Source organism: Bubalus kerabau, chromosome 1, assembly GCF_029407905.1.
Source record: "Bubalus kerabau isolate K-KA32 ecotype Philippines breed swamp buffalo chromosome 1, PCC_UOA_SB_1v2, whole genome shotgun sequence".
Lineage (NCBI taxonomy): Eukaryota > Metazoa > Chordata > Mammalia > Artiodactyla > Bovidae > Bubalus > Bubalus kerabau.
In genome coordinates this window covers 158,746,329-158,770,741 of record NC_073624.1, presented here as the reverse complement: position 1 = coordinate 158,770,741, position 24,413 = coordinate 158,746,329, and the positions used below count along the sequence as shown (strand labels likewise).

Sequence of the window (24,413 nt, the reverse complement as noted above, 5' to 3'; positions counted from 1 at the left end):
TGTCCTCTCTGATTCATTTATTTCTACCATTCTATCTTCTAATTCACTAATCCTATCTTCTGCCTCTGTTATTCTACTATTTGTTGCCTCCAGAGTGTTTTTAATTTCACTTATTGCATTATTCATTATATATTGACTCTTTTTTATTTCTTCTAAGTCCTTGTTAAACCTTTCTTGCATCTTCTCAATCCTTGCCTCCAGGCTATTTATCTGTGATTCCATTTTAATTTCAAGATTTTGGATCAATTTCACTATCATTATTCGGAATTCTTTATCAGGTAGATTCCCTATCTCTTCCTCTTTTGTTTGGTTTGGTGGGCATTTATCCTGTTCCTTTACCTGCTGGCTATTCCTCTGTCTCTTCATCTTGTTTAAATTACTGAGTTTGGGGTGTCCTTTCTGTATTCTGGCAGTTTGTGGAGTTCTCTTTATTGTGGTGTTTCCTCACTGTGTGTGGGTTTGTACAGGTGGCTTGTCAAGGTTTCCTGGTTAGAGAAGGTTGTGTCGATGTTCTGGTGGATGGAGCTGTATTTCTTCTCTCTCCTTTCGAAGAGTTGGGTTGCTTTTCTGGGTGCCTGATGTCCTCTGCCGGCATTCAGAAGTTGTTTTGTGGAATTTACTCGACGTTTAAATGCTCTTTTGATGAATTTGTGGGAGAGAAAGTGTTCTCCCCATCCTACTCCTCCGCCATCTTGGCTCCTCCTCTGAATGTTGAGTTTTAAGCCAACTTTTTCACTCTCCTCTTTCACTTTCATCAAGAGGCTTTTTAGTTCCTCTTCATTTTCTGCCATAAGGGTGGTGTCATCTGCATATCTGAGGTTATTGATATTTCTCTCAGCAATCTTGATTCCAGCTTGTGCTTCTTCCAGCCCAGCATTTCTCATGATGTACTCTGCATATAAGTTAAATAAGCACGGTGACAATATACAGCCTTGACCTACTCCTTTTCCTGTTTGGAACCAGTCTGTTGTTCCATGTCCAGTTCTAACTGTTGCTTCCTGACCTGCATATAGGTTTCTCAAGAGGCTGGTTCTCACTTTTAGCCATGTCCAAACCAGAGGATAGGTGTCTGGGGTACCAGTTGAAGCCTAGCGTTCACTCTCCTCAAATCCCCTTCCTGCTCAGGACCAGCCTGCCTCCCTTCTCTGTGGCTGGCACCAGGGGTCACAGTTTGCTCACTGCTGTCAAGGTTGTTTGCTCATTATTATGTAAGTGAACTGTGCTTTAGAACCTCCCAGGAATCAGCGATTGTTTCCTTGTTAACCAGGAAGGGATTGTTTATTATTATGGAGTGTGGGCTGGAGATGTCAGGAAGCAGACTTTGAAAATCGATGTTGTCCTTGTAACCCTCAGTGTCTGGTGGGGTGCTGGGAGGAGAGGAGGAGCTCAGTGCAGGGCTCCACCTGGAAGGGGAGCCCTGGGAGGGGGGCAACCTGGTGAAGAGGAGACCTGGACCCGTGGTTTGTCCAGGCAAATGCAAGTGTCATGCTCTAAGGAAGTGACATGCAAATAACCATTCGTTAGCCTAACAAACACCTCAGGCTGAGCCAGCTGCCACCGACCCCAAATCCAGCCTGCCCTGTCCTGGCAACCACAGTGCTTAGAGCAGCGACCTGCAGAATTGCCTGGAATGCTTGACAAAGTCACAGGCTGTCAGCTCTGCTCTGCATCCAGTGAACCAAAATCACGGAAATGTGTTACCTTCATGAGACCCGGAGGTGACCAAGTGTGTTTGGTCACTTTGGGAAACAACTGTCCCACGAAACAGCATCACCATTGCTGCCTCCTGCCTCCCCCTCACTTTTGCAGGAGGCCTCCAGCTAGGAAGCCAGATTTCCCTTTTCCTTGTAGACCCTTCATGAAGTAAAGAGGGTCCTGCTTTACTTTGTATTGATAGACCCCCAAATAATCTCCTTCAACTGATTGATGCCCCACTGATAAAAAGCAGCTACTGACCGAAATCCTTCCCTGTGCATTTCCAGGATCTTCCTGGACATCAGGGAGGGGTCTGGGCTTGGAACTGCCCTGGGGAGTGTCACAGAAGGTGAGGCCCTGGGCAAGTGACACTCTGCCTGGGTAACAGTGTGTATTCGGATTGGGGAGTGTTCATATGTATTTGTGTGTGTATGCGTGTGTGTGTGTGTGTCTATACAAAAACCAATAGACTCAGTGCTTGAAGTTCCGGGCATCCTGTTGTTAAGGGGCTCAGCCTCTGCCCTGCCCCCAGACTGTGTCCAAGCTGCTCTCCACACTCCCCTCACTGAGGACCACTGGCTTTGGGTGGTTCCAGAGGCTCTGGGTGAGGAGTGTAGGTGCTTGGTTATGGACTAAAGGGTCCGCAAGTGGCTGCAAGTTGTGTGCTGGGAGCCCCTAGCTGCTCTTGTATTACCACACTACCACTCACTTCTGTAGTTCCAAGGCCTAGGAAAGGGCTCGCTTAGTTGTGTCCGGCTCTTTGAGACCCCATTGACTCTACAATCCATGGAATTCTCCAGGCCAGAATACTGGCGTGGGTAGCCTTTCTCTTATCCAGGGGATCTTTCCAACCCAGGGATTGAACCCAGGTCTCCTCTATTGCAGGTGGATTCTTTACCAGCTCATCTATCAGGGAAGCCCAAGAAGTCACATGCACACTCAATAAGGTTGAACACATAATCAAACAAGTGAATGACTGAATCTAAATCCTGCCCCAAAACGTGTGATCTGATTCCCTTCTCTGGAGCTTGACTCAGCTTCAAGCTGGATCCAAAAGAGAAGTAGCCAGATTGGTTTTGGAATATGGCTCTGGGCACAGCCTCCTTTCTCAAGTAATGGGGTTCCGTGACTTTGTGCCCCAGGAGCTGAGGCTTCCTGCTGCCCTCTGCTGGCGTCTGTAAGACAGGGTCAGCAAACAAAGATCACAAGACAGCCAGGTGAGAGGCGGGGTTCTGTGAGAACTTTGAGACTTCACATGATCCTGCTTCCCTCTCTTCCCCTTCTCCCTGGTTGCTCCACTCTCTTGGAATGCCTTTCCCTAGAAGCCCCTACCTGCAGGGCCAGATCCAGATACCCCATGCCCACATGTGTATCCAGCACCCTGGACTCACCAGCTTAAGACCACACTCACTGTGAGCACCCTGGACCAATTCCCTAGGACTCTGGGCAGAATTCCAGATTAGAGAGAAAGCAGTGCCCCTTTCCTCCTCCCTGACCAGGAGCTGTAACCACGCGGAGCCCCAGGGCAAGGACATCAAATCTGACCCCAGGCCACGAAGTTAAAGTGAGGGAGGGCTGAGCTGAGATGCCAAATTCCCTTCATCCTCGTCCTGTTTAATTATGACCAGTACCTGAAAGGAGATGAATGTATTGCTTTAAAGTTCTTTTCATGTTTTTTGTGTTTGTGGTTACAGCATCTTTCTTATCTCCACTGCTCTGCTTGTTAGTGTTTTGTCTTTTTTTTCTTATATAGATTTATCAGGATACATTTTTCTTATTTGACTTTAAAATGTTTGGTTTCTGGGTTAATTTATCATTTCTTTTATTTGTAAAATATTTCATTAATTTCACTTTTATATTTATTTGTTTTGTCCTTTATTTTTTGTTGTTGTTGTTTTTAACATTTGTTTCAAAACGATAAACTGTTCAATTATTTTCAGTTCATATTTTTATGGTTTTAAAAATTTTAATGGCAAAAGTAAGACATATTTTCCTCTGAGAATAGCTTTAACTATAGCTTATAGATTTTTGGATACTTGTTACTATTTGATATGTTTCTTTAATTACTAATCAAATTGTGCATTTTTTCATGATTCCATACTATTGGCCATCATTATTTCTTCTTTTATGAATTTTCTCTTTTAATTTTCACTTATCTTATTTTTTCTACTTAGGTACTAATTTTTTGTGCAGATATATCAATATTTTATTTGTTTTTTTTTGTCTCTGATAGTCTTATTTTTTTAATCTGGATGCTATTTTATTTCCATTAGAAAAATACTATCTATATAAAATTTAGTACAGTTTCTTTTCCTTTACGTTTTTCATTCAAACTTAAATGCTTTAATGTTCCTCAAGTAAAAGCAGAATCATATATCTGACATGAGAACTAAATATTTCACATCATTAAATTAATAGGATTTGATTGAATTAGATGTGCTCTTTATTTCTCAGGAATAGTAACTCATCTTTCCTACATGTTATTTCCCTTTACTTTTGTGTTTCTGAGAATTATGTAATGCATGTCTGTTTTCCCACATCCAGTAATATGAGTGTTCTAGAAGTGTAATTTATAACATTAGTAGCTAGATTCATCATTAATCTTCAATTCATGTTCAATTCTCCTTATTAAATGGAATTTCCATAATCATTTCAGATGTTTCAGTCAACCTTACACTTTCCAACAAAGATTGTAAAAATGAAGACATTAATTAAAAAACATTATTTAAATTCCAGACTAAATGACACTGGAGATCAGTGTCATTCTAAAGGATATCAGTCCCGGGTGTTCTTTGGAATGAATGATGCTAAAGCTGAAACTCCGGTACTCTGGCCACCTCATGCGAAGAGTTGACTCATTGGAAAAGACTCTGATGCTGGAAGGGATTGGGGGCAGGAGGAGAAGGGGACAACAGAGGATGAGATGGCCAGATGGTATCACCGATTCGATAGATGTGAGTTTGAGTGAACTCTGGGAGTTGGTGATGGACAGGGAGGCCTGGCATGCTGCAATTCATGGGGTCGCAAAGAGTCAGACATGACTGCGTGACTGAACTGAACTGAAATGAAATGACACTGGACCCACTTAGAGTGACACTGTCAGGAGAGATCCTTGCACAGCTACTGCTTCAGTCTCAACCCGGCCTCCGTTTGGCAAAGCAGCAACCTGCTACTCTGAAACTCTTGTCTGTAAATATCACTGACAGTATTGAAGTCATTTATGTCAGCCAGCAAAAGAGGTGTTTTTACTACATTTGTGAAGTCACAGCCTGCTACTTTCAGAATTTTACCCATGTTTGTGAGAGGTTGTTTAGCTCTTTCTGCCACTCTCCTGGCACAAGCTGTCTACCTGCAGAGTCCATGCCTAGCTTTCCTGAAATATTTATGGTCCTGTTGACTAACACAGCCTGATTGCAGGGATCAATGGCCACTGTGGCTTTTGTGGTGTGGATCACCTTTTCTTTTTCTCCAATTTGTTTTTATTTTTATTTATTCTTTTTAAAAAATTGGAGAATAATTGCTCTACAATGTTGTGTCCGTTTCTGCTGTACAACAATGTGACTCAGCCATATGTATACATATACCCACTTCCTGTTGAGCCTCCCTCCCCCCATTCTACCCCTCTAGGTCATCACGGAGTGTCAGGCTGGCCTCCCTGTGTTATTCAGAAGCTTCCTGCTATTTTACACATGGTACTGTATATATTTAAAGATGGCATGGCTAATCCTTTTCCCTCGCCGCCCTTCAGAGTCAATTAGCCCGGATACTACTCCTTCTTGCATCTCGCTGCACTCTCTGATGGTCTTAGATTGCTCTTGTCCCTTCTAAGACTGCATAAATCATTACTTAACATTTTCTTCTGATTTTGATTTTGATACATAACTAAAAGAATCTAATTTCATTTTTCTTCTAAATGCTTAACCTTTTAGCTCAGCATTATTAATTGAAAGATTATTTTCCTGCAATTTAAGGAAAAATAAATAAAATTTAAAAATAGAATTATTGTTTATCTTAATTATGCATATATAAGATATATGTGTATAAATATATGTATATTTGGACACGCTTTTGGACTCTATTATTTTTTACATTGTTTTGTTTATTCCTGTGTCAGTAATACACTACTATAATTATGTTAGCTTTCTAAAACCCTTTAAAATGATCAAGTCTATTCTCATTATGTTTTTAAATTAATTTTTATGTCTGTTCTAGGATGTTTATTCTCTCACCAGAGCTTTGGAATCCTTTGATGAAGTCTTCACAGCCTCAGTCACTCTTCTGGGAGGATTGAGTCTTTGGAGAATTCACATCCCCCTCATTCTCTTTCTCTTCTCTCAGACTCTCTGTAGCTGGGGACGAAGCTTCCTAGGCTTGTTCAAAACCCACCACTGGTTTTCCTCCCCTGCCCACCCTGCTCCGTCCTTCTGTTCACAGAATGCCTTTGCCTGGCCTGAGGTTGTCATCTGACCTTTTGGCCCTTACCCCTGAATTGAAGTATTCAGGTAGTTGATAAATGTGCAGAAAAGCTGGCAGTGATGTAATGGTGCTGTTTCTTCAGATCAGAGAGCCTGGAAACATCTTGAAATCACCTTCTTCAGGGCTATAAATAGACTTACAAGTAGGAATGAAGGATTTTATTCACTCAACTCTTCCACTTACTCACTTTGTTCATTCCTTCTTACTAAATAAATATGAAAAGTACCATTTCGCTCAGGCAGGGCCCCCTTGAGTCCCTCTGTGGCTCCAAGTTGTTTCAGCCAGGCAGTCTGAGAGACTGCTCTGCTTAACTAAATGGAGATCAAATGTGTGAATATTCAGAATGTATCCAGTAAGGATGGGCTACAGAGGATGTAGTAACAACTCTAAAACCACATTCAAAATCCAAGTGGATCTAGGTGATCCCCAAGGGCATTTGATTTCCATGCATTTGCTCAGGTGTCCAGAATCCTGGGATGTCCAGCCTTATAATCACCAACATTTCTGTGCTCACCAGGGCAGCAGAAAATTGGGCATTTCAGCAATGTTCACTGGCCTTCATCTTCTTCTATCCAGGAGAAACACATGTCACAGGGCAATGTCTGCCTTCATAATTCAGTTCAGTTCAGTTGCTCAGTAGTGTCCAACTCTTTGCGACCCCATGAATTGCAGCATGCCAGGCCTCCCTGTCCATCACCAACTCCCGGAGTTCACTCAAACTCACATCCATTGAGTCGGTGATGCCATCCAGCCATCTCATCCTCTGTTGTCCCCTTCTCCTCCTGCCCCCAATCCATCCCAGCATCAGAGTCTTTTCCAGTGAGTCAACTCTTTGCATGAGGTGGCCAAAGTACTGGAGTTTCAGCTTTAGCATCATTCCTTCCAAAGAACACCCAGGGCTGATCTCCTTTAGAATGGACTGGTTGGATCTCCTTGCAGTTCAAGGGACTGTCAAGAGGCTTCTCCAACACCACAATTCAAAAGCATCAATTCTTCGGTGCTCAGCTTTCTTCACAGTCCAACTCTCACGTCCATACATGACCACTGGAAAAACCATAGCCTTAACGCCATAAGGCCTCTCTTATTGAAACATTAGTGAAAAACAGTAAAATCTACCAAAAGATGCCAGTCATTAGTTATACAGAGGCCTAATAGTCTTAGGCAATTCAACTGAACAATAATGAGTATCTAGGTCTCTGAATATATTGGTGCCTCTACAGGAAGAAGGCTCTCCTCTATTCTCCTGGTGAAAACATTTTACAATCCATCCACTCATTTCCAGTTTACACTTTGAGCACCTCCAACACCCATTGCTGAAACACAATTTTATATCTGATCTCTAATGTTAAGGTAGTTGTGGGTTTTAGTATATGTGAAGGCATGACATGCCTGAATAAATGTTTGGCATATCAATTAATATTTTACTTTTTCTGATAGGTACCTGGTTTCTTTGCTCTACTATATAAAACACAGGTAACCTGAAAAAGTCTACCACTCCATTAAGCTTGAATTAAGGACATCTGGAAGGTAAGAGTGATCAAGAATGTTCTGAATGTAAACAACTCAAATGCCAGGATTGTATATCAGCAAAATTCAGAACAAAGCTAGGATCCTAGAAAAGTTAAAAAAAAAAAAAAGGGGTTCCCATAGGCTGTTCAGTATAGGGTGTGGGCTGGGCTGGTTACAGGATGGTTGAGAGCCAAGAGGCACCTATAGAATATACTTGAGAACATACCATAAACAGAGGCTTGCCTATGATGTTGTCCCCCCTCCAGACATGGAAGGATCCCAGCTTGTGCCCACGGTGTCAGCTGGCATTGTGAGTGTCTTAACATCTCTCGACAATAAGAGGCCCACAGCTCTGGCTTCACTTGGCACCTAGGCTACTAAACTAGGGTCATGGCTACTAGGTTTGGGTGGGGCTGATGTGATTGGAGATCCATGTTCACATTTGCTCATGACTGAAGGTGTAGGAGGGAGAGACCTCTGTGTTCAAGAATGGTTAAAATCCTGCATTTTCTGAAATCCTTGCCTCTTTCCTCTGCTTAAATCGGACTGTGTCTGCAGAGCCTGAAGACTCCCCCTACTTAATCTCTGTGCTGGAGAGCTGCAAACCAGACTTTCGTGGCCCCTAGTGCAGGTTGATCTAAGCTTCTTCCTAGGCTTTGGGGTCTCAGCATTTGCGGACTTCAGCAACACAGATTTTTTCCTTCCTATGGCATCACATAGTTTCCTCTTGCTAAGAAATAGGCATGGCTTACATATTGGGATGGGTAGTGATCACCCACAGAGCATCCGCCCAGACCACCAAGACCTCCCATGCATCCCAGTGGCCATGTTGGATTATGAGGTTCCAGAGTGAGTTGGTTGGATCAGAGGTGGGCATCTGAGACAGGAAGATGCATTTTCACATAGTTTTGAATTCATGTCAAGCAAGAGAGCAAGAGTTTCTGATCTCTGTGACACACAAGAGACCTGGATGCAGAGGATTTGATATGTAAAGAAGGGAAAGAGGTGAGGATGGGCAGAGAGAGGCAGAAGCTAGGGAGGTGGCACAGGGTTGCTTGCCCCCCGCCACCTGGTCCTTCTAAAGTCAATTCAGAATTCTCTTTTCTCAGGAAAAAAAAAAAATTACTTCCCTTTGGCCTAAGTAGATCCAGTTGTTTTTCTTATTTGCAATAAAAACAGGCTGTTCTAAGCTCCACGCCTTTGTGCTGGAGAGCTGTTTGCTCATTATTGTGTAAATGTTTATATTTCAGAAACTGCCAGGAATTGGGGAGATTTTCAATAACAGGAGAAAGATCTTAGCAGGAACCTGAGCTGCATGTTGTTGAGAGGTGTGGCTTTGTTTTCAGATGTGCTGTTCACATATGCAGTGTGGCTGCAAGCATGTTGGGAAGAGGAGTGGAGCTTGGGGGTCCCATTCAGAAAGGGCCAGAGAAGGCAGTCCTCCTGGTCCCTGGGAACAAAGGAAAGAGAGGCTGGTTTCCTGTCTGGGGAAGGATATTTATCACCCCCGCCCATGAGCCTATGGTTCATTCAGGCCTCATTATAATTTCTTAACCGCAGATGTCATTTAAATCTTTCTTCACAGCACCATGTCAATAAAATCAACTAAATATAAAAATTAAACTAAACTAAATATAAAAATTTTTGATCTAAAAATTTACAGGCTGGAAGTAGAAGCTCTGGAGTCACATGGCCTTTTTCAAGAGTGAGCAGTAGCACCATTGCCACCTGTACAAGTTCCCTTCCTCTCTGTGTCTTGGTTTCTTATCTGCAAAATGAGAAGGGTTTAACTAGATTATCTCTGAGGCAGAGTGGAGACCAACATCCCCAGAAGTGCCAGGCAGGAAGAGATTTGGGGATGAAACTGAATATGGCTCTGCATCCTCTTTGCCTGAGATTTCAAAAGGGATTAGGATTGTGTAGATGGTATATTCTCCCATGAGCCAATGGCAGTCACATTGTCAAGGGTAGAGAGAGATCCTCGGTGTTCAAGAGTGAGGGTCCTACTGGGTGTAAGGCCACTCAATCTGGCCAAAGAAGCTGGTACCTTCCTGCCAGGTCATCCCTTTATACCTGTGCAGCTTCCTAGGCTCAGGGCTTGAAGCAAGAGGCAGCCACTGAGAGATCTCCTGTTAGGGGAAGCACACTGATTGAAGCCGCCCACCCTGGCCAGGCACCATAGTAACCATTTGCATGAGTTGTTTTACGACAGGAGATCCTGGTAAGGAATACGGAACTAATAAGCTTCCACCAACCGGAAGAGTTTGGGAAAGGTCAAAATGAGATACCACATGTCCGATCACGTCCCAGAATCCTCCTCTCTGGCATTCATCTTGGCTGAACAAGGTGTGCACCACCAGGAAGGACTCTGAGTCAGAATGATTGGCTAAAGACAACCCAGAAACTAATCCCATCACCATAAAACCCAAGACTGCCAGCCATGTGACAGAGCAGTTCTCCTGGGTTCCCTTACCCTACTGCTCTCCACCCAGGTGCCCTTTCCCAAAAAAATCTCTTGCTTTGTCAGTGCATGCGTCTCCTCAGACAATTATTTTCCGAGTGTTAGACAAGAGCCCAGTTTTAGGGCCTGGAAGGGGTCCTCCTTCCTGTAACACTCCCAGCCCCAGGGCAACAGCTTGCATTGGCTAGAGAAGTCCAGGGTTTGGGGAGAAGTCTTGAACAGAACAGTACCTGGGGAGGCATCAATAAAAGGAATTTAAGCTATGGGAGAGAATGAGCCCAAGCCTGGAGTAAGTGTGAGGAGAGAAGGGAGCCAGAACTGAGGTTCCCAACCTCCTCCGTGGACTTGGAGGAGAGGAGGAGGGACAAGGGAAAGAGAGTGATGCTGAGCAGCCAGGAAGATAAGAAAACCGCAGGCACGAGAGGAAAAGGGAAGGAGGAGGGGATGGTGATCAGTGGCGTCAAATGTAACCGATGGTTGGTAGAGATGGAGGGATGAGGCAGAGACACTGGATTTTACAACAGGGGAGAGTTGGAGAACTTCCTTTAACCCTTGATCCTGGGAAGGGAGGCTGCCCCTCTTTTCCTCTGACAAATCTTTCTTGTGTGAAGCCAGTTTCAAACTTTATTCTGAGGGATGTATTCCATAAGAGCCCTGCCTCTGGCCTTATCCTGTGGCTCTGTGGAGAAGCCCTGGCCAGCAGAGGGTCACCATTTTATTGAAACACTGGAAAAATGCAGCTCTGGGCACTGCCCATCCCTCCCCACCCCCACTACCCCGCCCCAACACACACACTATGTATGTGTGTGTGTGTAGGAGGAGCTCAGAACTCGCAGATCACAAGGCGCTGCTCTCCGCAGACCTTGTCATTCCACTTGCCATTGGGAAAGATCTCCACACAGTTCTCTGAGCCGCCATCATTGTTGGGCTCCTGGGGGGCCCAGTTGGAATAGACCAGGGGCTCCCCCGTGGGGTAGATGAAAGTACCCTCCTTCCTGGTGTCGCTCATGCTCAGGAAAGCAGCCTTGTTCTGGGCTGTGGCCAGCTGAGTCAAGGCCTCGTTCTCAGCTGCAGAACGTGGGGAGGGCAACTGTCCTCCAGCCTGTGTGCAGATCTGCTGGGCATCCTGAAACGTTTTTTCAGAGCCTGCCGTCTTAAAGATCTTCTCCCCGACACTCCGGCCATCAGGGAAGAGCACCACTAGGGGAAGAGGAGAGTCAGGTTGGGGATGCGGCAGCACCTAGATCTTGTGCTTCAACTGGAGTCCCCAGTCTCCTATCCAGGTACCAGGGCACCAGAGAGGAAGAAAGTGAGGCAATTGGTTCATAGCAGTCCTGGCTCCACGATGTGCCCTGTGAGTGGTGTCGTGGTCTCCAGGTACAGGTGAGGACCCCAGAACTCAGGTGCTTACTTTAGAGGCCCAAAGTCGCCCAACTGTTAGATGTAGACAAGGATCAGACCTTGCTGGAGGTAACACTAAAGCTTGCACCTTCTGTTCCTCCCGGTGTTGCATGCCAGAATCAAGTTTTCAGTTACTCTGTAGGTTGGAATGACTTTGGGAGGGAAATGACACCATGCAGCCCAGGGCAGTTCCTGGAAGTGTGGAGAACATCATACAGGGGGCTCACTCTAAGCCCTCCATGATGATTGGGTACATGGGGTTGCCACAGGGAGTTCTGTGCTATCTGAAGGGGTGAGGGCTAGGAGAGGATGAGGGTGCATCTGAGAACAGCCTAATATTGGCCTCGACATGCTTGTGATGCAAGTCACTCAGTGTCCCTGGACCACTGGGCAATGTGTGTAGGAATAGTGGGCAGGATGGGATCAGCACTAAAGACACCCCTGTTTTAGATCCAGAAGACCATGTGTTCATCCTCACCTTGGCAATGATGGTCCAGGTGGACACAAGAAAGTCACTTCCCTTTTCGGGGTCTCATTCCTTATTTCTAAAGTAGGGGTATACTGTAAAAGAGTATCCTCTGTGTGACATAAGTATCTCTTCTTATTGTAACCTGTCCCCATCACTCTGACTTCTAGGGTCATACATGGAAATTTTGAGGGCTCCCTGGACTCTTTAGGAACCCAGACTGCACCCTGACCGTCTGCCCTTCTCTGAGTAGCTTCAACAGGTATTCAGGGAACAGATTCTCTGGGGGGTCAGGATGGCACCCAGATCAGCCCTGAACAAGGTCAGTGTGAGTCCATGTGACACTATTGGGCTTACACCCCATGCATCTGGGTGGCTGTGTATTTGTATCAGTGAATACGCCCATGTGTCTATCTGAAGATACATGGGCAGACTTAAGGTCCATCTGGATAGGAAAGCTCATGTGTACCTGGTGCTCATGTATGTAGATGATGTCACATAGGTGGAAGGAGGAAGGAGGAGGAGGATGCTTCTGGAAGGAGGAAGACATACCAAACGCTGGCAACTCTCATCCTTAACTACTTTGGTACTTAGTTGGCTAGAGTCCTTAGAAGCCAACAATATATCTCACCAGATCAGGCCCCTTTATGCTCTGCTCCTTCAGAAAAATTTTTCATCAATCACTGAGTTTGGATGAATGATGTGAATGCAAAGCTGTCCTCAGGGAGAGCAGAGAAGGAGGAGGGGCAGTTGGTGGAGAGTCCCAGGGCACAGGGCACTCAGGTGTGTGCTCCAGGAGGCCTCTGCCTGCTTAGGATCCAGGCTTAGGGAAGAATCTCTGCTTTAAACACCACAAGAGGTGTGGGGGAGTCCAGAACTGACCAGAGACTGGAGGCAGCCTGCTCCTGCCAGACCTAGGGGCATGTTTAGGGAGAGATACTTGGTGACCACGCACTAAGGACAGGTCTCCAGCAGCCTTGAACCCCACATGAAGCATCCCAGCCCCACCCCCATGACCAGGTATGGATTCTCTGCTGCCCTGGGCTGTGTGGCTGCTTCTCTATGCACTTGCATACCTGGCCCCACAGAAGAAAGACAAGGATTGGGTATCCCCTTGTCTGTCGTAGGGACCTGCCCAGAGTATGCTGGGATAAGGTCTGCTGAACTGGTGACAGTGACCACTTCCTCCTCCTTGTTCTGTGTGTCTACTTGCAGTTCCTGGAGCATGGCTCTGTCCCAGCCCTCTCCTTAGCCCCACTTCTGCCCCAGGTCTTGGTCCAGTCCCAATCATGGTCCCAGCAAGTCCAATTTAGACCCAAGCCCAGCAAACTGCAAGCCAAACCCAGACTAAGTCTGAGGCCCATACTTGGGGCCTGACTCAGGGTCAGGTCCAGGAACTCACCTTTCTTATACTGAGAGAAGGCATTCTGGAGGCGTTGTAGTTGTCCCTCTAAGATTCCCACCCGCTGCCTGAGAGCATTGACCTCTGCAGGAGAGAGAGGCCAAGTGAAGATAGATCCAGAACAACCTGGGGTCACTCAGAGCCCATGCCTCAAGGGAAGAATGTCCAGGTGGAGATGCAAGTTGGTGGTGGGGTTAAGGAGGTGGAACAGACCCCTAGGAATCCCACCTCTGCTAACCTAGCTGGCCTCTGCTTCCCACAAGATTTCCTGTGGTTCTCTTGTGACCAGTATCTCCTGAGTAGGTCCCTGCACCTCACTGACAGTGAACCAGATATCATTTTAATTCCAAATTCTGTCGATAGCACTTCCTTTTGCATTGCAGGGGGTGGTATGGTTGTAGGAGAGGAATACACATAGCTTGAGTATTTTCCATCCATTGAGTTATTTGCTGATCAGGGTTATCTGATGAATTAGAGAGGCAGGTTTGCTTGTCATAAAGATCATATAGAAAATCTGCTCAGGTTGTCCTCCAGCGAGTCATAGAGGCTAAGACCAGAGTCCACCTCACCATACACCCTGTCAACTTTTCCTGCTTTGACCCCCACCTGTAACTAAATGGGTTATCTGAGAGGAGCTGCCGCTGCTAAGTCATTTCAGTCATGTCCGACTATGTGTGACCCCAGAGACGGCAGCCCACCAGGCTCCCCTGCCCCTGGGATTCTCCAGGCAAGAACACTGGAGTGGGTTGCCATTTCCTTCTCCAATGCATGAAAGTGAAAAGTGAAAGTGAAGTTGCTCAGTCGTGTCCGACTCTTTGCGACCCCATGGACTGCAGACTACCAGGCTCCTCCGTCCATGGGATTTTCCAGGCAAGAGTACTGGAGTGGGGTGCCATCGCCTTCTCCACCTGAGAGGACAGCTGAGCTAAATAAGGCCTCCTCCCTGCCCTGTACCCTAGCGGGGACCCCCAAGGCTTCCTTACCTGCAAGCCCACTCTCCCCCTTTGCTCCTCTTTCTCCAGGAGTACCTCTGTCTCCCTTCAGTCCTGGGGGGCCCCTGGCACCTGAAGGCCCCAGTGGACCTATGGCTCCAGCAGGCCCTGGGATCAGAGAAGTAGAAATGGGTGAGTGCTGAACATATATTTTAGCATTTTCACACCCCTCCCCCCAACCTCCACACATGGACTTCCTATCCCCCAGCCATACACCCTCCACATTTACAAATGTCCCTCTGTGCCTGAAAACTCTCCTGCATCCTCTCTGTACACTGACTGTCCCATAACCTAACAACAAGCCTTCCCTGAATACAGATAGTCCCTGCTGCTCATACCACCCTCTCCCTGGAGACAGACAGTTCCCAGAACCCAAAACTGGTTCTCATCCTGGAATGCCAGCTCTGACCTGGAGGGTGGTATGGGTGGGCACAGGGGAGCATGAGCCCAGCCCCACGTCCATTGCTCACCTGGTGTCCCAGCACCTCCAGGGGCTCCAGGCTCACCAGGGGCACCTCTCTCTCCTTTGAGACCTACAGGGCCTGGGGAGCCATGCATGCCTGGGGCACCCACTCCTCCTGTAGAAGGAACACATCGGAGAAACATGGCTGAGAGTACGCTCAGCAGGAACAATCTCCTCAGCAGTGCAGCTTGTCACCCACAGCTCCAGGTGAGAGAGCAACCTGGGAGACTGCTCCTGACTGCTTGGTCTCTTCTAGGAAATTCACTCAGTGTGAGAATATGGGGGGAGAGGCCCAGGCCAGGCCTACCAGGCACGGAGGTTCCAGGCTTTTCCAGGCACTGTGCACATACCTTGGTCCCCACCAGGGCTGCCAACGTCACCCCTCCCTTCTCCCTCCTTCACCCACCACATATCACCCTCCTACCTTTGGGCCCAGTCTCTCCTTTGGGGCCTGGTGTGCCTGGAGGTCCCATGCTCCCCTGCTTCCCTGAGGGGCCCTCTATTCCAGCTGGTCCAGGCATACCTGGAGGCCCTGGGAAAAAGGACCAGCCCAGTCAGTGACACTGAATCTCCTTGGAAGTGGAGTGCATAAAAGATGGGGCTGTAATAGAAATCAGACAGGCAGCCTCCTCCAAAAGATGTTTCCCTCACTCTCCGCCCTCCCCAGGAGCTCCAGCGTTCCCTGAAATAACCCCGTGCCACCTTGAGAATGACCTCCTTCATCTTCCTGGGGCAGAATCTGTGCATGCCTACTGCCATGGCCTAGCAGCAGCACGCCATCTGCAGACACCTGCATTCCATGCCCAGCTGCTCACCAGGTGGTCCAGTGTCTCCCTTTGGTCCAGGTTCTCCAGCAGAGCCATTGTCTCCTTTCAGCCCAATAGGGCCAGCTGGTCCAGGCATTCCTGCTCGTCCTGCAGGTCCTGGTGAACCTGTGGCAGAAAAGACGGACATAAAGCTGACCCAGCCTAAGAGGAGCCAGCTGCCTGCAGGGTCAGTGCCCTGGCATTCCTTCAGGGTTCTGTAGGGTGTAGACACTCCCCCTTCAGGTGACTGGTCCAGTGGTGATGCAGGAAATGCATATCCACATCCGCATTTTACAGGCTTGCAGAACTGGAGGCAGATCCAAACCTAGACCCACCTGGCTTTGCATACAATGCACCTGCCCCTGCCCCAAGGCCACAGTATTTATGGCAGTTAAGTCTGTCAGCTTTTACCCTGGACCATGGACTCCCTGCCCTCCCCCCTTCCCAGAACCAAAGTTTCTGTCAGAAATGACACCTGACACTTACCATCAGAGAAATAGAAATCAAAAGCACAATGAGCTGTCACCTCACACCTCTCAGAATGGCTCTTATCAGACAGCAAATAGGAAGTGCTGGAGAAGTAGAGAAAAGGAAAGCTTTGTGCAGTAGGGATGCAAATGGAACAGCCACTATGGAGACAGCATGGAGGTTTCTCAGAAAGTTAAAACTAGAGCTACCGTATAATCCATCAATTCCCCTTCTGAGCATTTAACTAAAGAAAATGAAAACACTAACCTGAAAAGATATATGTACCCCCAAGTTAATTGCAGCGTCATTCATGGTAGCCCAGACATGGATGCAGCCTAGAGCCCAAGTATCTGTGGATGAATGAACGGATGTAGAAAATGCAGGGTGCATATACAATGGAACATTATTCAGCCATAAAAGGGAACAAAATCTTGCTATTTTCAGCAACACTGGTGAACTTTGAAGGTATATGCTTAGTGGAATAAGTCACAGGGAAGGGCGGTACCATACGATCTCACTTACATGTGAAATCTGAAAGAAAACAAATAGAAACAACATACTCACAGATACAGAGGACAGATTTGTGGTTGCTAGAGGTGAGGTTGGAAAGTGAGGTGAGGTTGGAAAGTGAGCTGAATGAATAGAAATCTTCAAAAGGTACAAATGTCCAGTTTAAAAAAAAATTGATTCCTAGGAATACAATGTATAGCGAAGTTACTATAGTTAGTAATCCTGGGTTGCATGCTTGAACATTGCTGAGCAAGCAGATCTTAAAAGTCATCATCACACACAAACTGTAACTATGTGTACTGATGACACTGACATGACTTATTGTGACATCATTTCACAATATATGCGAATATGAAATCATTATGATATACATCTGAATCTATTATAGATCAATTCTATTTTAATATAAAGAAGAGAAAAATCTATGTTACATGTTTTTAAAATTAAAGAAGATAGTCAAAATTAATGTGCATCATCAAGTGATAAATGTAGGCTATAAATACTCTATTTAATTTGAATCGGTTTCTTCAACATGTCCACACATGTGTCAGGCATGTGCACATGTAACACACATTGAAAAAACCACAAGAAGACCATATGCAAGTGTTAACAGTTGTTCGTTCTAAGGGGCACAATTCAGGAAATTTTCATTTGCTTCTTTTTGTGATTAGTGATCACATGTTAATTGTTTTGTAAAAATGATCAAATATTTAAAAATCGCATTACCTTAAGAGGGCTGCCTAAGTCTGAAATTATGAGAGATTTACCTTCAAAGACTAACGGGAGAAATGCCTATTGATTCAAGAATTATACACTCAATTCTGTGAGCTTGGTTATTCTTTTTTCATTGAGATGAAATTCACATAATATAAAAATAACCTTTTTTTTTTTTTTTAATAGTGATGTGTAGATTGCAGGATCTCAGGTCCCCGATCAGGGATTGAACCTGAGGCCTGGCCGTGAGAACACTGAGTCTTAACCCCTGGACCTCCAGGAATTTCCTATAATTAGTCATTTGAAGTATGTGATTCAGTGGCATTTAGAACATTGACATAATTGTACAACTACCACTTCTCTTTAGTTTAAAACTATTTCATTAATCCCAAAGAAAACTTCATACCCATACTCCCTCCCTACCTCCTCCTAAGCCCTGGCTACCTCTATGCAGCTGCTTGTCTCTGTTATCTATTCTGGATATTTTATATAAATACATACAATATATGAGCCTTTGTGTCTGCCTTTTTAAACTAGGAGTGACATTCTTGAGGCTCATCCAATTTGTAGCACATCTCAGTACTTCGTTCCAGTCTATGGCTGAGTAATGTTCTATAGAATGAATACAATACATTTTCTTTATTCATTCACTGCGGATAAATGTTGATAGACACTTGGGTTGTTTCCATCTTTTGACTGTTGTGAGTAAGCATTCATGTGCAAAAAGACAACGAAAGAAATCTGTCAGTTACTACTAATTTGTTCATTCGCTTATTTGTTCATTTCTTCATTTCATCTCTCTATTCACCGAGAATCTCTCTGTGGAACATGGCTTTCTGCCTAGCACTGAGCAGGAAGTAAATGTCAGCACCAGGTCCTGGTCTGCAAGGAATTTGCCACTGAAGTTTAAACTGTGAGCCACAGGTAATGAGTGAAGAAAACAGCTTATGAGATGTCCCTTGTCCCATCCCAGTACCCCCAACCCATGGACACACATGTACTCATAGGAAACAGGACTTCAAGGCTGAAGAGGATTCAGAGCCCTGGAGAGGAGAGATGACATTTCATATCTGGAAACCACTCCCCCAGGGTAAGAAGGGCCAGGCTTGCCTGGGCCAAGAATGTGCCGGTGGAGCGAGACTGGGGTATTTGATGGGTGGTGAGAGCCTCTGTGCTGGACATTGGGTCCTGCTCTTAGCTCCAGTTCTCACTAGGCAATCAATGGGAGCCCCGAGGATGAGCCCCACATCCCAGAGCCCCTGTGCTCAGGCAGAGACACCTGGTCCCTGGCTGAGCCTCTCCTGGGCTCCCCCCTGGCTGGGGAGGGCAGCAGGTACCTTGGAAACAAGTCACTCCTTAGAAGGGAGCATTAGAGGTTGCCCATCCTTTGCACAAACCATGGTGGCCATGAGAGCAGGGACGTAGAGGAAGGGATACTTTTCAATTCAGGGCCCCTCAGGGAGCTAGAGAGAGCTGGCATTTTGAATACCACCCCTCCTCTGAGATTACTTCTAGGCAGCATTTTCAAGCCCCAGCCCATTCATGTTGGGAGCTACTTTCTGTCTAAAAGACAGATAGATAAGATACTTGTCTCTTACCCTACAAATCCTGGGGATGTTATGTATTCTTTTCAGCTTTAATGTTGTTCATTTCTTTCCTCTGCAATCAAAGCACAAACTCCAGAAAGATGAAAGACCTCAGTTAATCCCTCCACATCCCTGGCCCAAGGCCATGGTGGTCCCCTCCTTGTCACTGGTTCATCAAATTCTCACTTCTTGCCAGTAAAAACCAGATCTTCTCCTGTGGGGCAGTGTTTCCAGAAAATTCTCTTAATAATCAGTACATTTGGAAACCACAGGAGAATTCAGCTTTTTGGTACAGCAGAAGGATAAAACTATCTTGAAGATCAAACAAAGAAATAAAGCCTTGACTCAGTTCTTTGTCACTGTGTGGTTGATATTATGCTCATCTACAGATGATTAAACTGAAACTTACAACACTGTCATCAGTTCAAAAATATTTGACATTCTGCAGAGGCAACATTTAATACGAATGAACAACAGTTAAGTTTTGGAGGGTGTGTACTCAGTCGCATCTGACTCTTTGTGACTCTGTGGATTGTAACCCAACAGATTTCTCTGTCCATGAGATTTTCCAGGCAAGAATAATGCAGTGAGTTGCCATTTTCTATCCAGGGGATCATCCCAACCCTGGGATCAAACCCATATCTCTGTGTCTCCTGCATGTGTGTACTAAGTCGCTTCAGTCATGTGCAAACCAACAGACCATAGCCTTCCAGGCTCTTCTGTCCTTGGGATTCTCCAAGTGAGAATATAGGAGTGGGTTGCTATGCCCTTCTCCAGGGGATCTTCCTGACCCAGGGATCGAACCTGCATCTCTTACGTCTCTTGCATTGGCAGGCAGGTTCTTTACCACTAGCGCCACCTGGGAAACCCAAGAGTTCTGGAGTAGGGGCCTCGAAATATCAGTCATTCACTCATGTTTGTACATTCTTGGGGGTGGTTAGAGTCAGAAGATCCTAGGGGAAGAATCAGGACAGCTGGTTATAGAGCTGGGGGCTTTGGCAAGCCAGTCTTTGCCAATCAGTGAAGCCATGTCTCAGGTGGACTGAAGATCTGGGGGAAACCCACCCACTTGGAAAGACCATCTTCAAGGTTTCCACAGCAGAAGATTCAGAGTTTCTGGGTTAGTTACAATTCCAGTGCCCACCCCTTCCCACCAGGACAAGTCCATGGACCCAGTTCTACCTGGATCTCCCTTCTCCCCCCGGGGGCCTTCTCTCCCATCTCGTCCATCACGACCAGGCAAACCACCCTCCGGGGGGCTACACATAACCAGGGTACAGGCGTTGGCCATTGTTTTCTGGGAATAGATCTTCATTTCTGCTCCCAGGGATCTCCAGGGCTGTGTGAGCAGGAGCAGCACGGAGAGAGGGAGGAGAAGCATGTCCTAGGCAGAGGAACAGAAAGAGGTGGTGCTCTTGGTCCAAGGACGAGGCTTAGGGCTGACCCAGCTCCTGGAGGTCAGGAGAAGCCCTTCCCCCATCTCCTCTCCCATCCTCCGAGGCAAGAGTAGCAGGGCTCCAAAAGCAGTTTAGGGAAAGTTTGAATAAGGTCTGGCCAGGGAGGACATGAGTGGACCGGCTGGGCCTCTGACCTGTTCTGCCAGCAGCATGAATCTACTGTCAGATGGTCTGTGTCATCCCTTTTGGGCTTGTTATCCCTGCCAGGGGCACTTTGGCCAGGATGTAGAATTCCTCACTGAGGCCATTGTCACACCAGGAGGGACTCACTGAGGGCCCTCGAGTGGGACCCTTCCCTCTCTGGGCCTCTTTATCCCTTTTTATATCAGTAAGTCGGTTGCTTTACCTCTTTACAATGCTGGCTTGTTTCCTCTCACTTGCTGCTCTGGACAGGCTAGTACTGGAGTCTGCAGTGCTATCTGAAAAGAAAGCCAGAGGAATAATGCTTCGTAAGGTCTGTCCTTAGCACAGAAAGGTGCATGACTGCTTTTTTCCCAGGATTTGTCATTCCTGGGCTCCACCAGGAAAGTTCCTGGCACACTTAGAGTCCTGCCCAGACCTCCTGAGAGGACTTGGGATAGGGGCCTCATGGAAGAGGGGATCTGTGAGATGGGTGCCATCAGGGGGAGGCTAGCTTCAGAGGAGGAAAGCCAATGTCCAACAGAGCTTCCAGTCACCATCAGAAAGTGACTCAGGAGCTAAGTGAGATCAGGGTGGGTGCAGGACATGGGTCACTTCCAGTGTTGGGCTTCTTTCCTCTCTCAGAAAGAAACTGTAAAGTTTTGAGCATGGAAAAGAGTCATGGGAGGTGCAGGGACCTGGAAGAAATTCCGAGGGACCTGTGCAAAGGACCAAGGGTTGCCAAGCAGGCTGATGTAGTGGGAAGGAAGGGGTTTCCTGGCCAGAGAAGTGCTTCCTTCCAAGAGGAAGATGACATGCACTTTCCAAAGGGACTTCCAGACAATGGCATCAGAGAGCTGGTTGGATGTCACATCCAACTCTCCCCCTCTCCCTGTCCTGCAAACACATCTCCCACCAAACAAAGGGAGCAGAGTGAAGAGCACCCCTTATTACCCCATTTTCTCCCATCTCCAACACTGAACCTCATAGAGTGGAAGGTCTACACACACCCTGCCTTCTTCAACTACCCACATAGGTAGGGAGATATTCACCAGACATTGGAAAACAAGAGGCAAGGACAGAGACACTCACAGTTGCTTCCTGTAGGGCTCCAGCACGTCCAGGCAAATTAGAGTTCCTGGGCAAGAACTGGCTCCTTATACCTGTCCTGTAACCTGACTCTCAGCCCCAGTTTCCTGAAAACTCTCTTCAAGAAGTAGGGTAATTTCCTTCCTTATTGACTCACTCAATTGTACCCTCACCTGGGTTCTGGACACCTGCCACTGAAATTCATAGGACTACACACACCTTAGAGTTCAAAGAGCACCCTCAGCCCAAGATCTCATCGGTTCCTCACTGCAGCCCTTGAGTAAAGAGGCAGCATCAGTGTCTGTGTTTCATGGATGTTCAGGAATCCAAGGTTCAGAGAAGACCAGCCAGCTGCACAATGACCTAGAGCTCTTGTGAAAGCAGCCTGCCTCTGCAGAGTCCAAGAGCTAGCACCCGCTGTGCCGACTTCTCTTCCACCTTCATCTCAACATTACTACTCAGACACTAAGAAAGAGCTAGGAGCTGCTTGGCCAATCTGAGCAGAAGTGGGGCAGGTGAAGGGCTGATGAAGCAACAGCCTGTGGGAGACAGCATCTGGGGGAGCTGCCATCTGGCAGGGGTCACTCTTTTGCTTTCTGCTGTAGATCTAGGACAACTCTCCACTTGCCTCAGGATGGCTTTCTATGCTCTCTGTTCATCCCCTGCCCAACCCTCCTTCACTCACATGACTATCCAATTCTCTTAATTACAGGGTTTAATGGTAACTGCCTACATACTTGCTGCCCCAGACACTGGTTTCCCTGGTAACTGATGAACAAACTGATGTCAACTCTCTGTTAGAGTGGTGGGTTCCTCTCTCAAGCAGTAAAAATTGCATCCAGGCCCTTCCTGTTCTCCCTGAACATGGTTGTGCTAAGACCCTTCGTTTTGGACATTAAGATTCCTTATCTAATAAGCCATGGAAATCTTTGTCCCTGTCTCCCAACTCTTGCTTCGGTCTCAAGGCTGGGCATCAACACGCGTGCACAGCTGCAGGGTGAAGCCCAACAATTAGTGGGTCAGCCAGAAGGCTGCAGATAATCCGGTGAGTGTCGAGATGTTGGAGAATGAGGACAGGGAAGGGAAAGTTGTGGGGATAATCCCGGGGTTCATTTCCCTAGCATGTGAGTTCCTGTGAGAGATATCTTTCTCTTCCATTAAACTGATGACATCCTGTTAACCTCAGTTTCTTTCCAGTTTAAAAGTAGCAGCCTGGGCTTGTGCTTCACTGACTGCCTGGGGAGGGCTTGTGATACTGGCAAAACACAAGAGCCTTTCTGGTTTTATTGTTTTCTACAAAATACAAACATACCTCTGACCCACCACCCCTAAACACCCTAAACAATTACAGGCTTTATGGACACTAACTGGGACAGCTTGTGAATTGGCCATGGTTGGTTACCATGAAGGGTTTGGTTGGGACCTGTGGCAATGGCGAAATAAAAAGAGTACCCTCTGGGCTTCTGGTCCCAGGTGTGGGAGGGGGCAGAGCAGGGATGTAGTGTCAAGGAACAAAGCTCTGTGCAGCCTACATGCTTTACAACAGGTGGAAGCTGTTACAGTGGGCCTACTCAAGTTGCTGAGCAATGCAAAAAAACACCGCTTTGGTGGCCATGAAGTTCAGGAATGGGCTGATAAAAATGCCATACCCTGGCATTTCTGCCTGTCCTACAGCCCTACTGCTGCCGGGCTAACAGAAGGAGCAGTGGACTGAGTAAGAAACAACTGATACAGGAAACCCACTGTCTCAACCTGTGAACCAAGAGGCTAGCTTAAGTCATAGAGATTGTCATTAAATATTCCAAGAGCAGTCAGCACAGGGCGTACCTACATCGTGTTAACCCAGAGGCAAACTTGTCAACATCATTGGAGTTCAACTGTTGACCACCCAAGTATCATTGCCAGCTAATGATCAGGAGAATAACTCACTTTTGCCCTTGCCACAGGATCTATCCCCAGGGGAACATATTGTAAGTGGCCCTGGGACTAAAACTGGCAGGGAAGTCCCAGGTGTTTGGGGTTTGCAGCCCTGTGGGGCTTAAGACTAGAAAGGAACTTACAGATTTCATCTGGACCCAGGTAAGAAGACTAAAAAATTAATCTAGGTCCCCTACTAGAGAAAGGCACCATTAATCTGGTGTTCTGTTACACCCCCTCCAGTGTTTGACACTGGCTGAAGAGGACAGAGGTTGGATAGCATAATGGTACTGCAGCCCAGGACAAAAATCATAGTCAAGGGTGTTAATATGTCACAATGCTGTTACTGCTTGTCTTTTGCTTAATGGTCAGGATCTTCCCTGCAATGAGTCTGTTAGACATCTTACATTTCATGTCTTGTCTGAGTGGAAGGATCTATTTGCAGATAGCAACAATGATGACCTCAGTCCAAGATCAACCTGATGCTGGGTCTACAGCGATATGCTATTGTTGTCCTCAGAATTCCATGAAGAATTGACCTGATAAATGCCTGTCTCCAAAGGTTGCTACCTTTTAGACTCAGTATTCACTAGCTGTGGTTGTCTGTGTTGCATTTCTGGTATCTGTTTGTGGTACACCTCTATGTACCTGAGCCAGTAAAGTTGCGGAAGAGGGGTTAACCAAGATATCAAGGGGTATGAAGGTTGTGTAGGGGTGGAGTGTATGGCCAACCCATTCAAGATGGCTGTTCTCTTGCATTTTCTACACCTCCCTGCTCGACCAGTCCCTGCTCCACTCACAGGTCTAGCTAGTCCTCTTAAATATAGGGCTTAATTAGTAACTGCCTACCTGCTGGCTGCTGCCCTAGCTGCAGGTTTCCC

General features: G+C 46.6%; 1 protein-coding gene and 1 pseudogene across 1 annotated transcript; both read right to left on the bottom strand.

Moving 5' to 3' along the window:
• Positions 1-4,780: 4,780 nt before the first annotated feature.
• On the bottom strand, positions 4,781-6,367 carry LOC129656774 (2-iminobutanoate/2-iminopropanoate deaminase-like; annotated as a pseudogene).
• Positions 6,368-10,964: 4,597 nt separating this feature from the next.
• Positions 10,965-22,288, bottom strand: LOC129641844 (pulmonary surfactant-associated protein D). The gene is made up of 9 exons (XM_055566433.1): positions 21,619-22,288; positions 20,753-20,825; positions 20,132-20,333; positions 15,681-15,797; positions 15,290-15,397; positions 14,873-14,980; positions 14,394-14,510; positions 13,411-13,494; positions 10,965-11,341 (listed from the first exon to the last, which is right to left on the bottom strand). The coding sequence occupies exons 3-9, from the start codon at positions 20,328-20,330 to the stop codon at positions 10,965-10,967; spliced, it is 1,110 nt and encodes a 369-aa protein (XP_055422408.1). The 5' UTR covers positions 20,331-20,333; positions 20,753-20,825; positions 21,619-22,288.
• Positions 22,289-24,413: the final 2,125 nt, after the last annotated feature.

Coding starts and splice junctions, on each gene's coding strand:
- LOC129641844 (XM_055566433.1), bottom strand. CDS start 20,330: ATGCTTCTCCTCCCTCTCTCCGTGCTGCTCCTGCTCACACAGCCCTGG. Junction 15,798..20,131: donor GGGGGAGAAGGGAGATCCAG/GTAGAACTGGGT, acceptor TTTCTGCCACAG/GTTCACCAGGACCTGCAGGA. Junction 13,495..14,393: donor GGGGGAGAGTGGGCTTGCAG/GTAAGGAAGCCT, acceptor TCTCTCCTGCAG/AGGTCAATGCTCTCAGGCAG.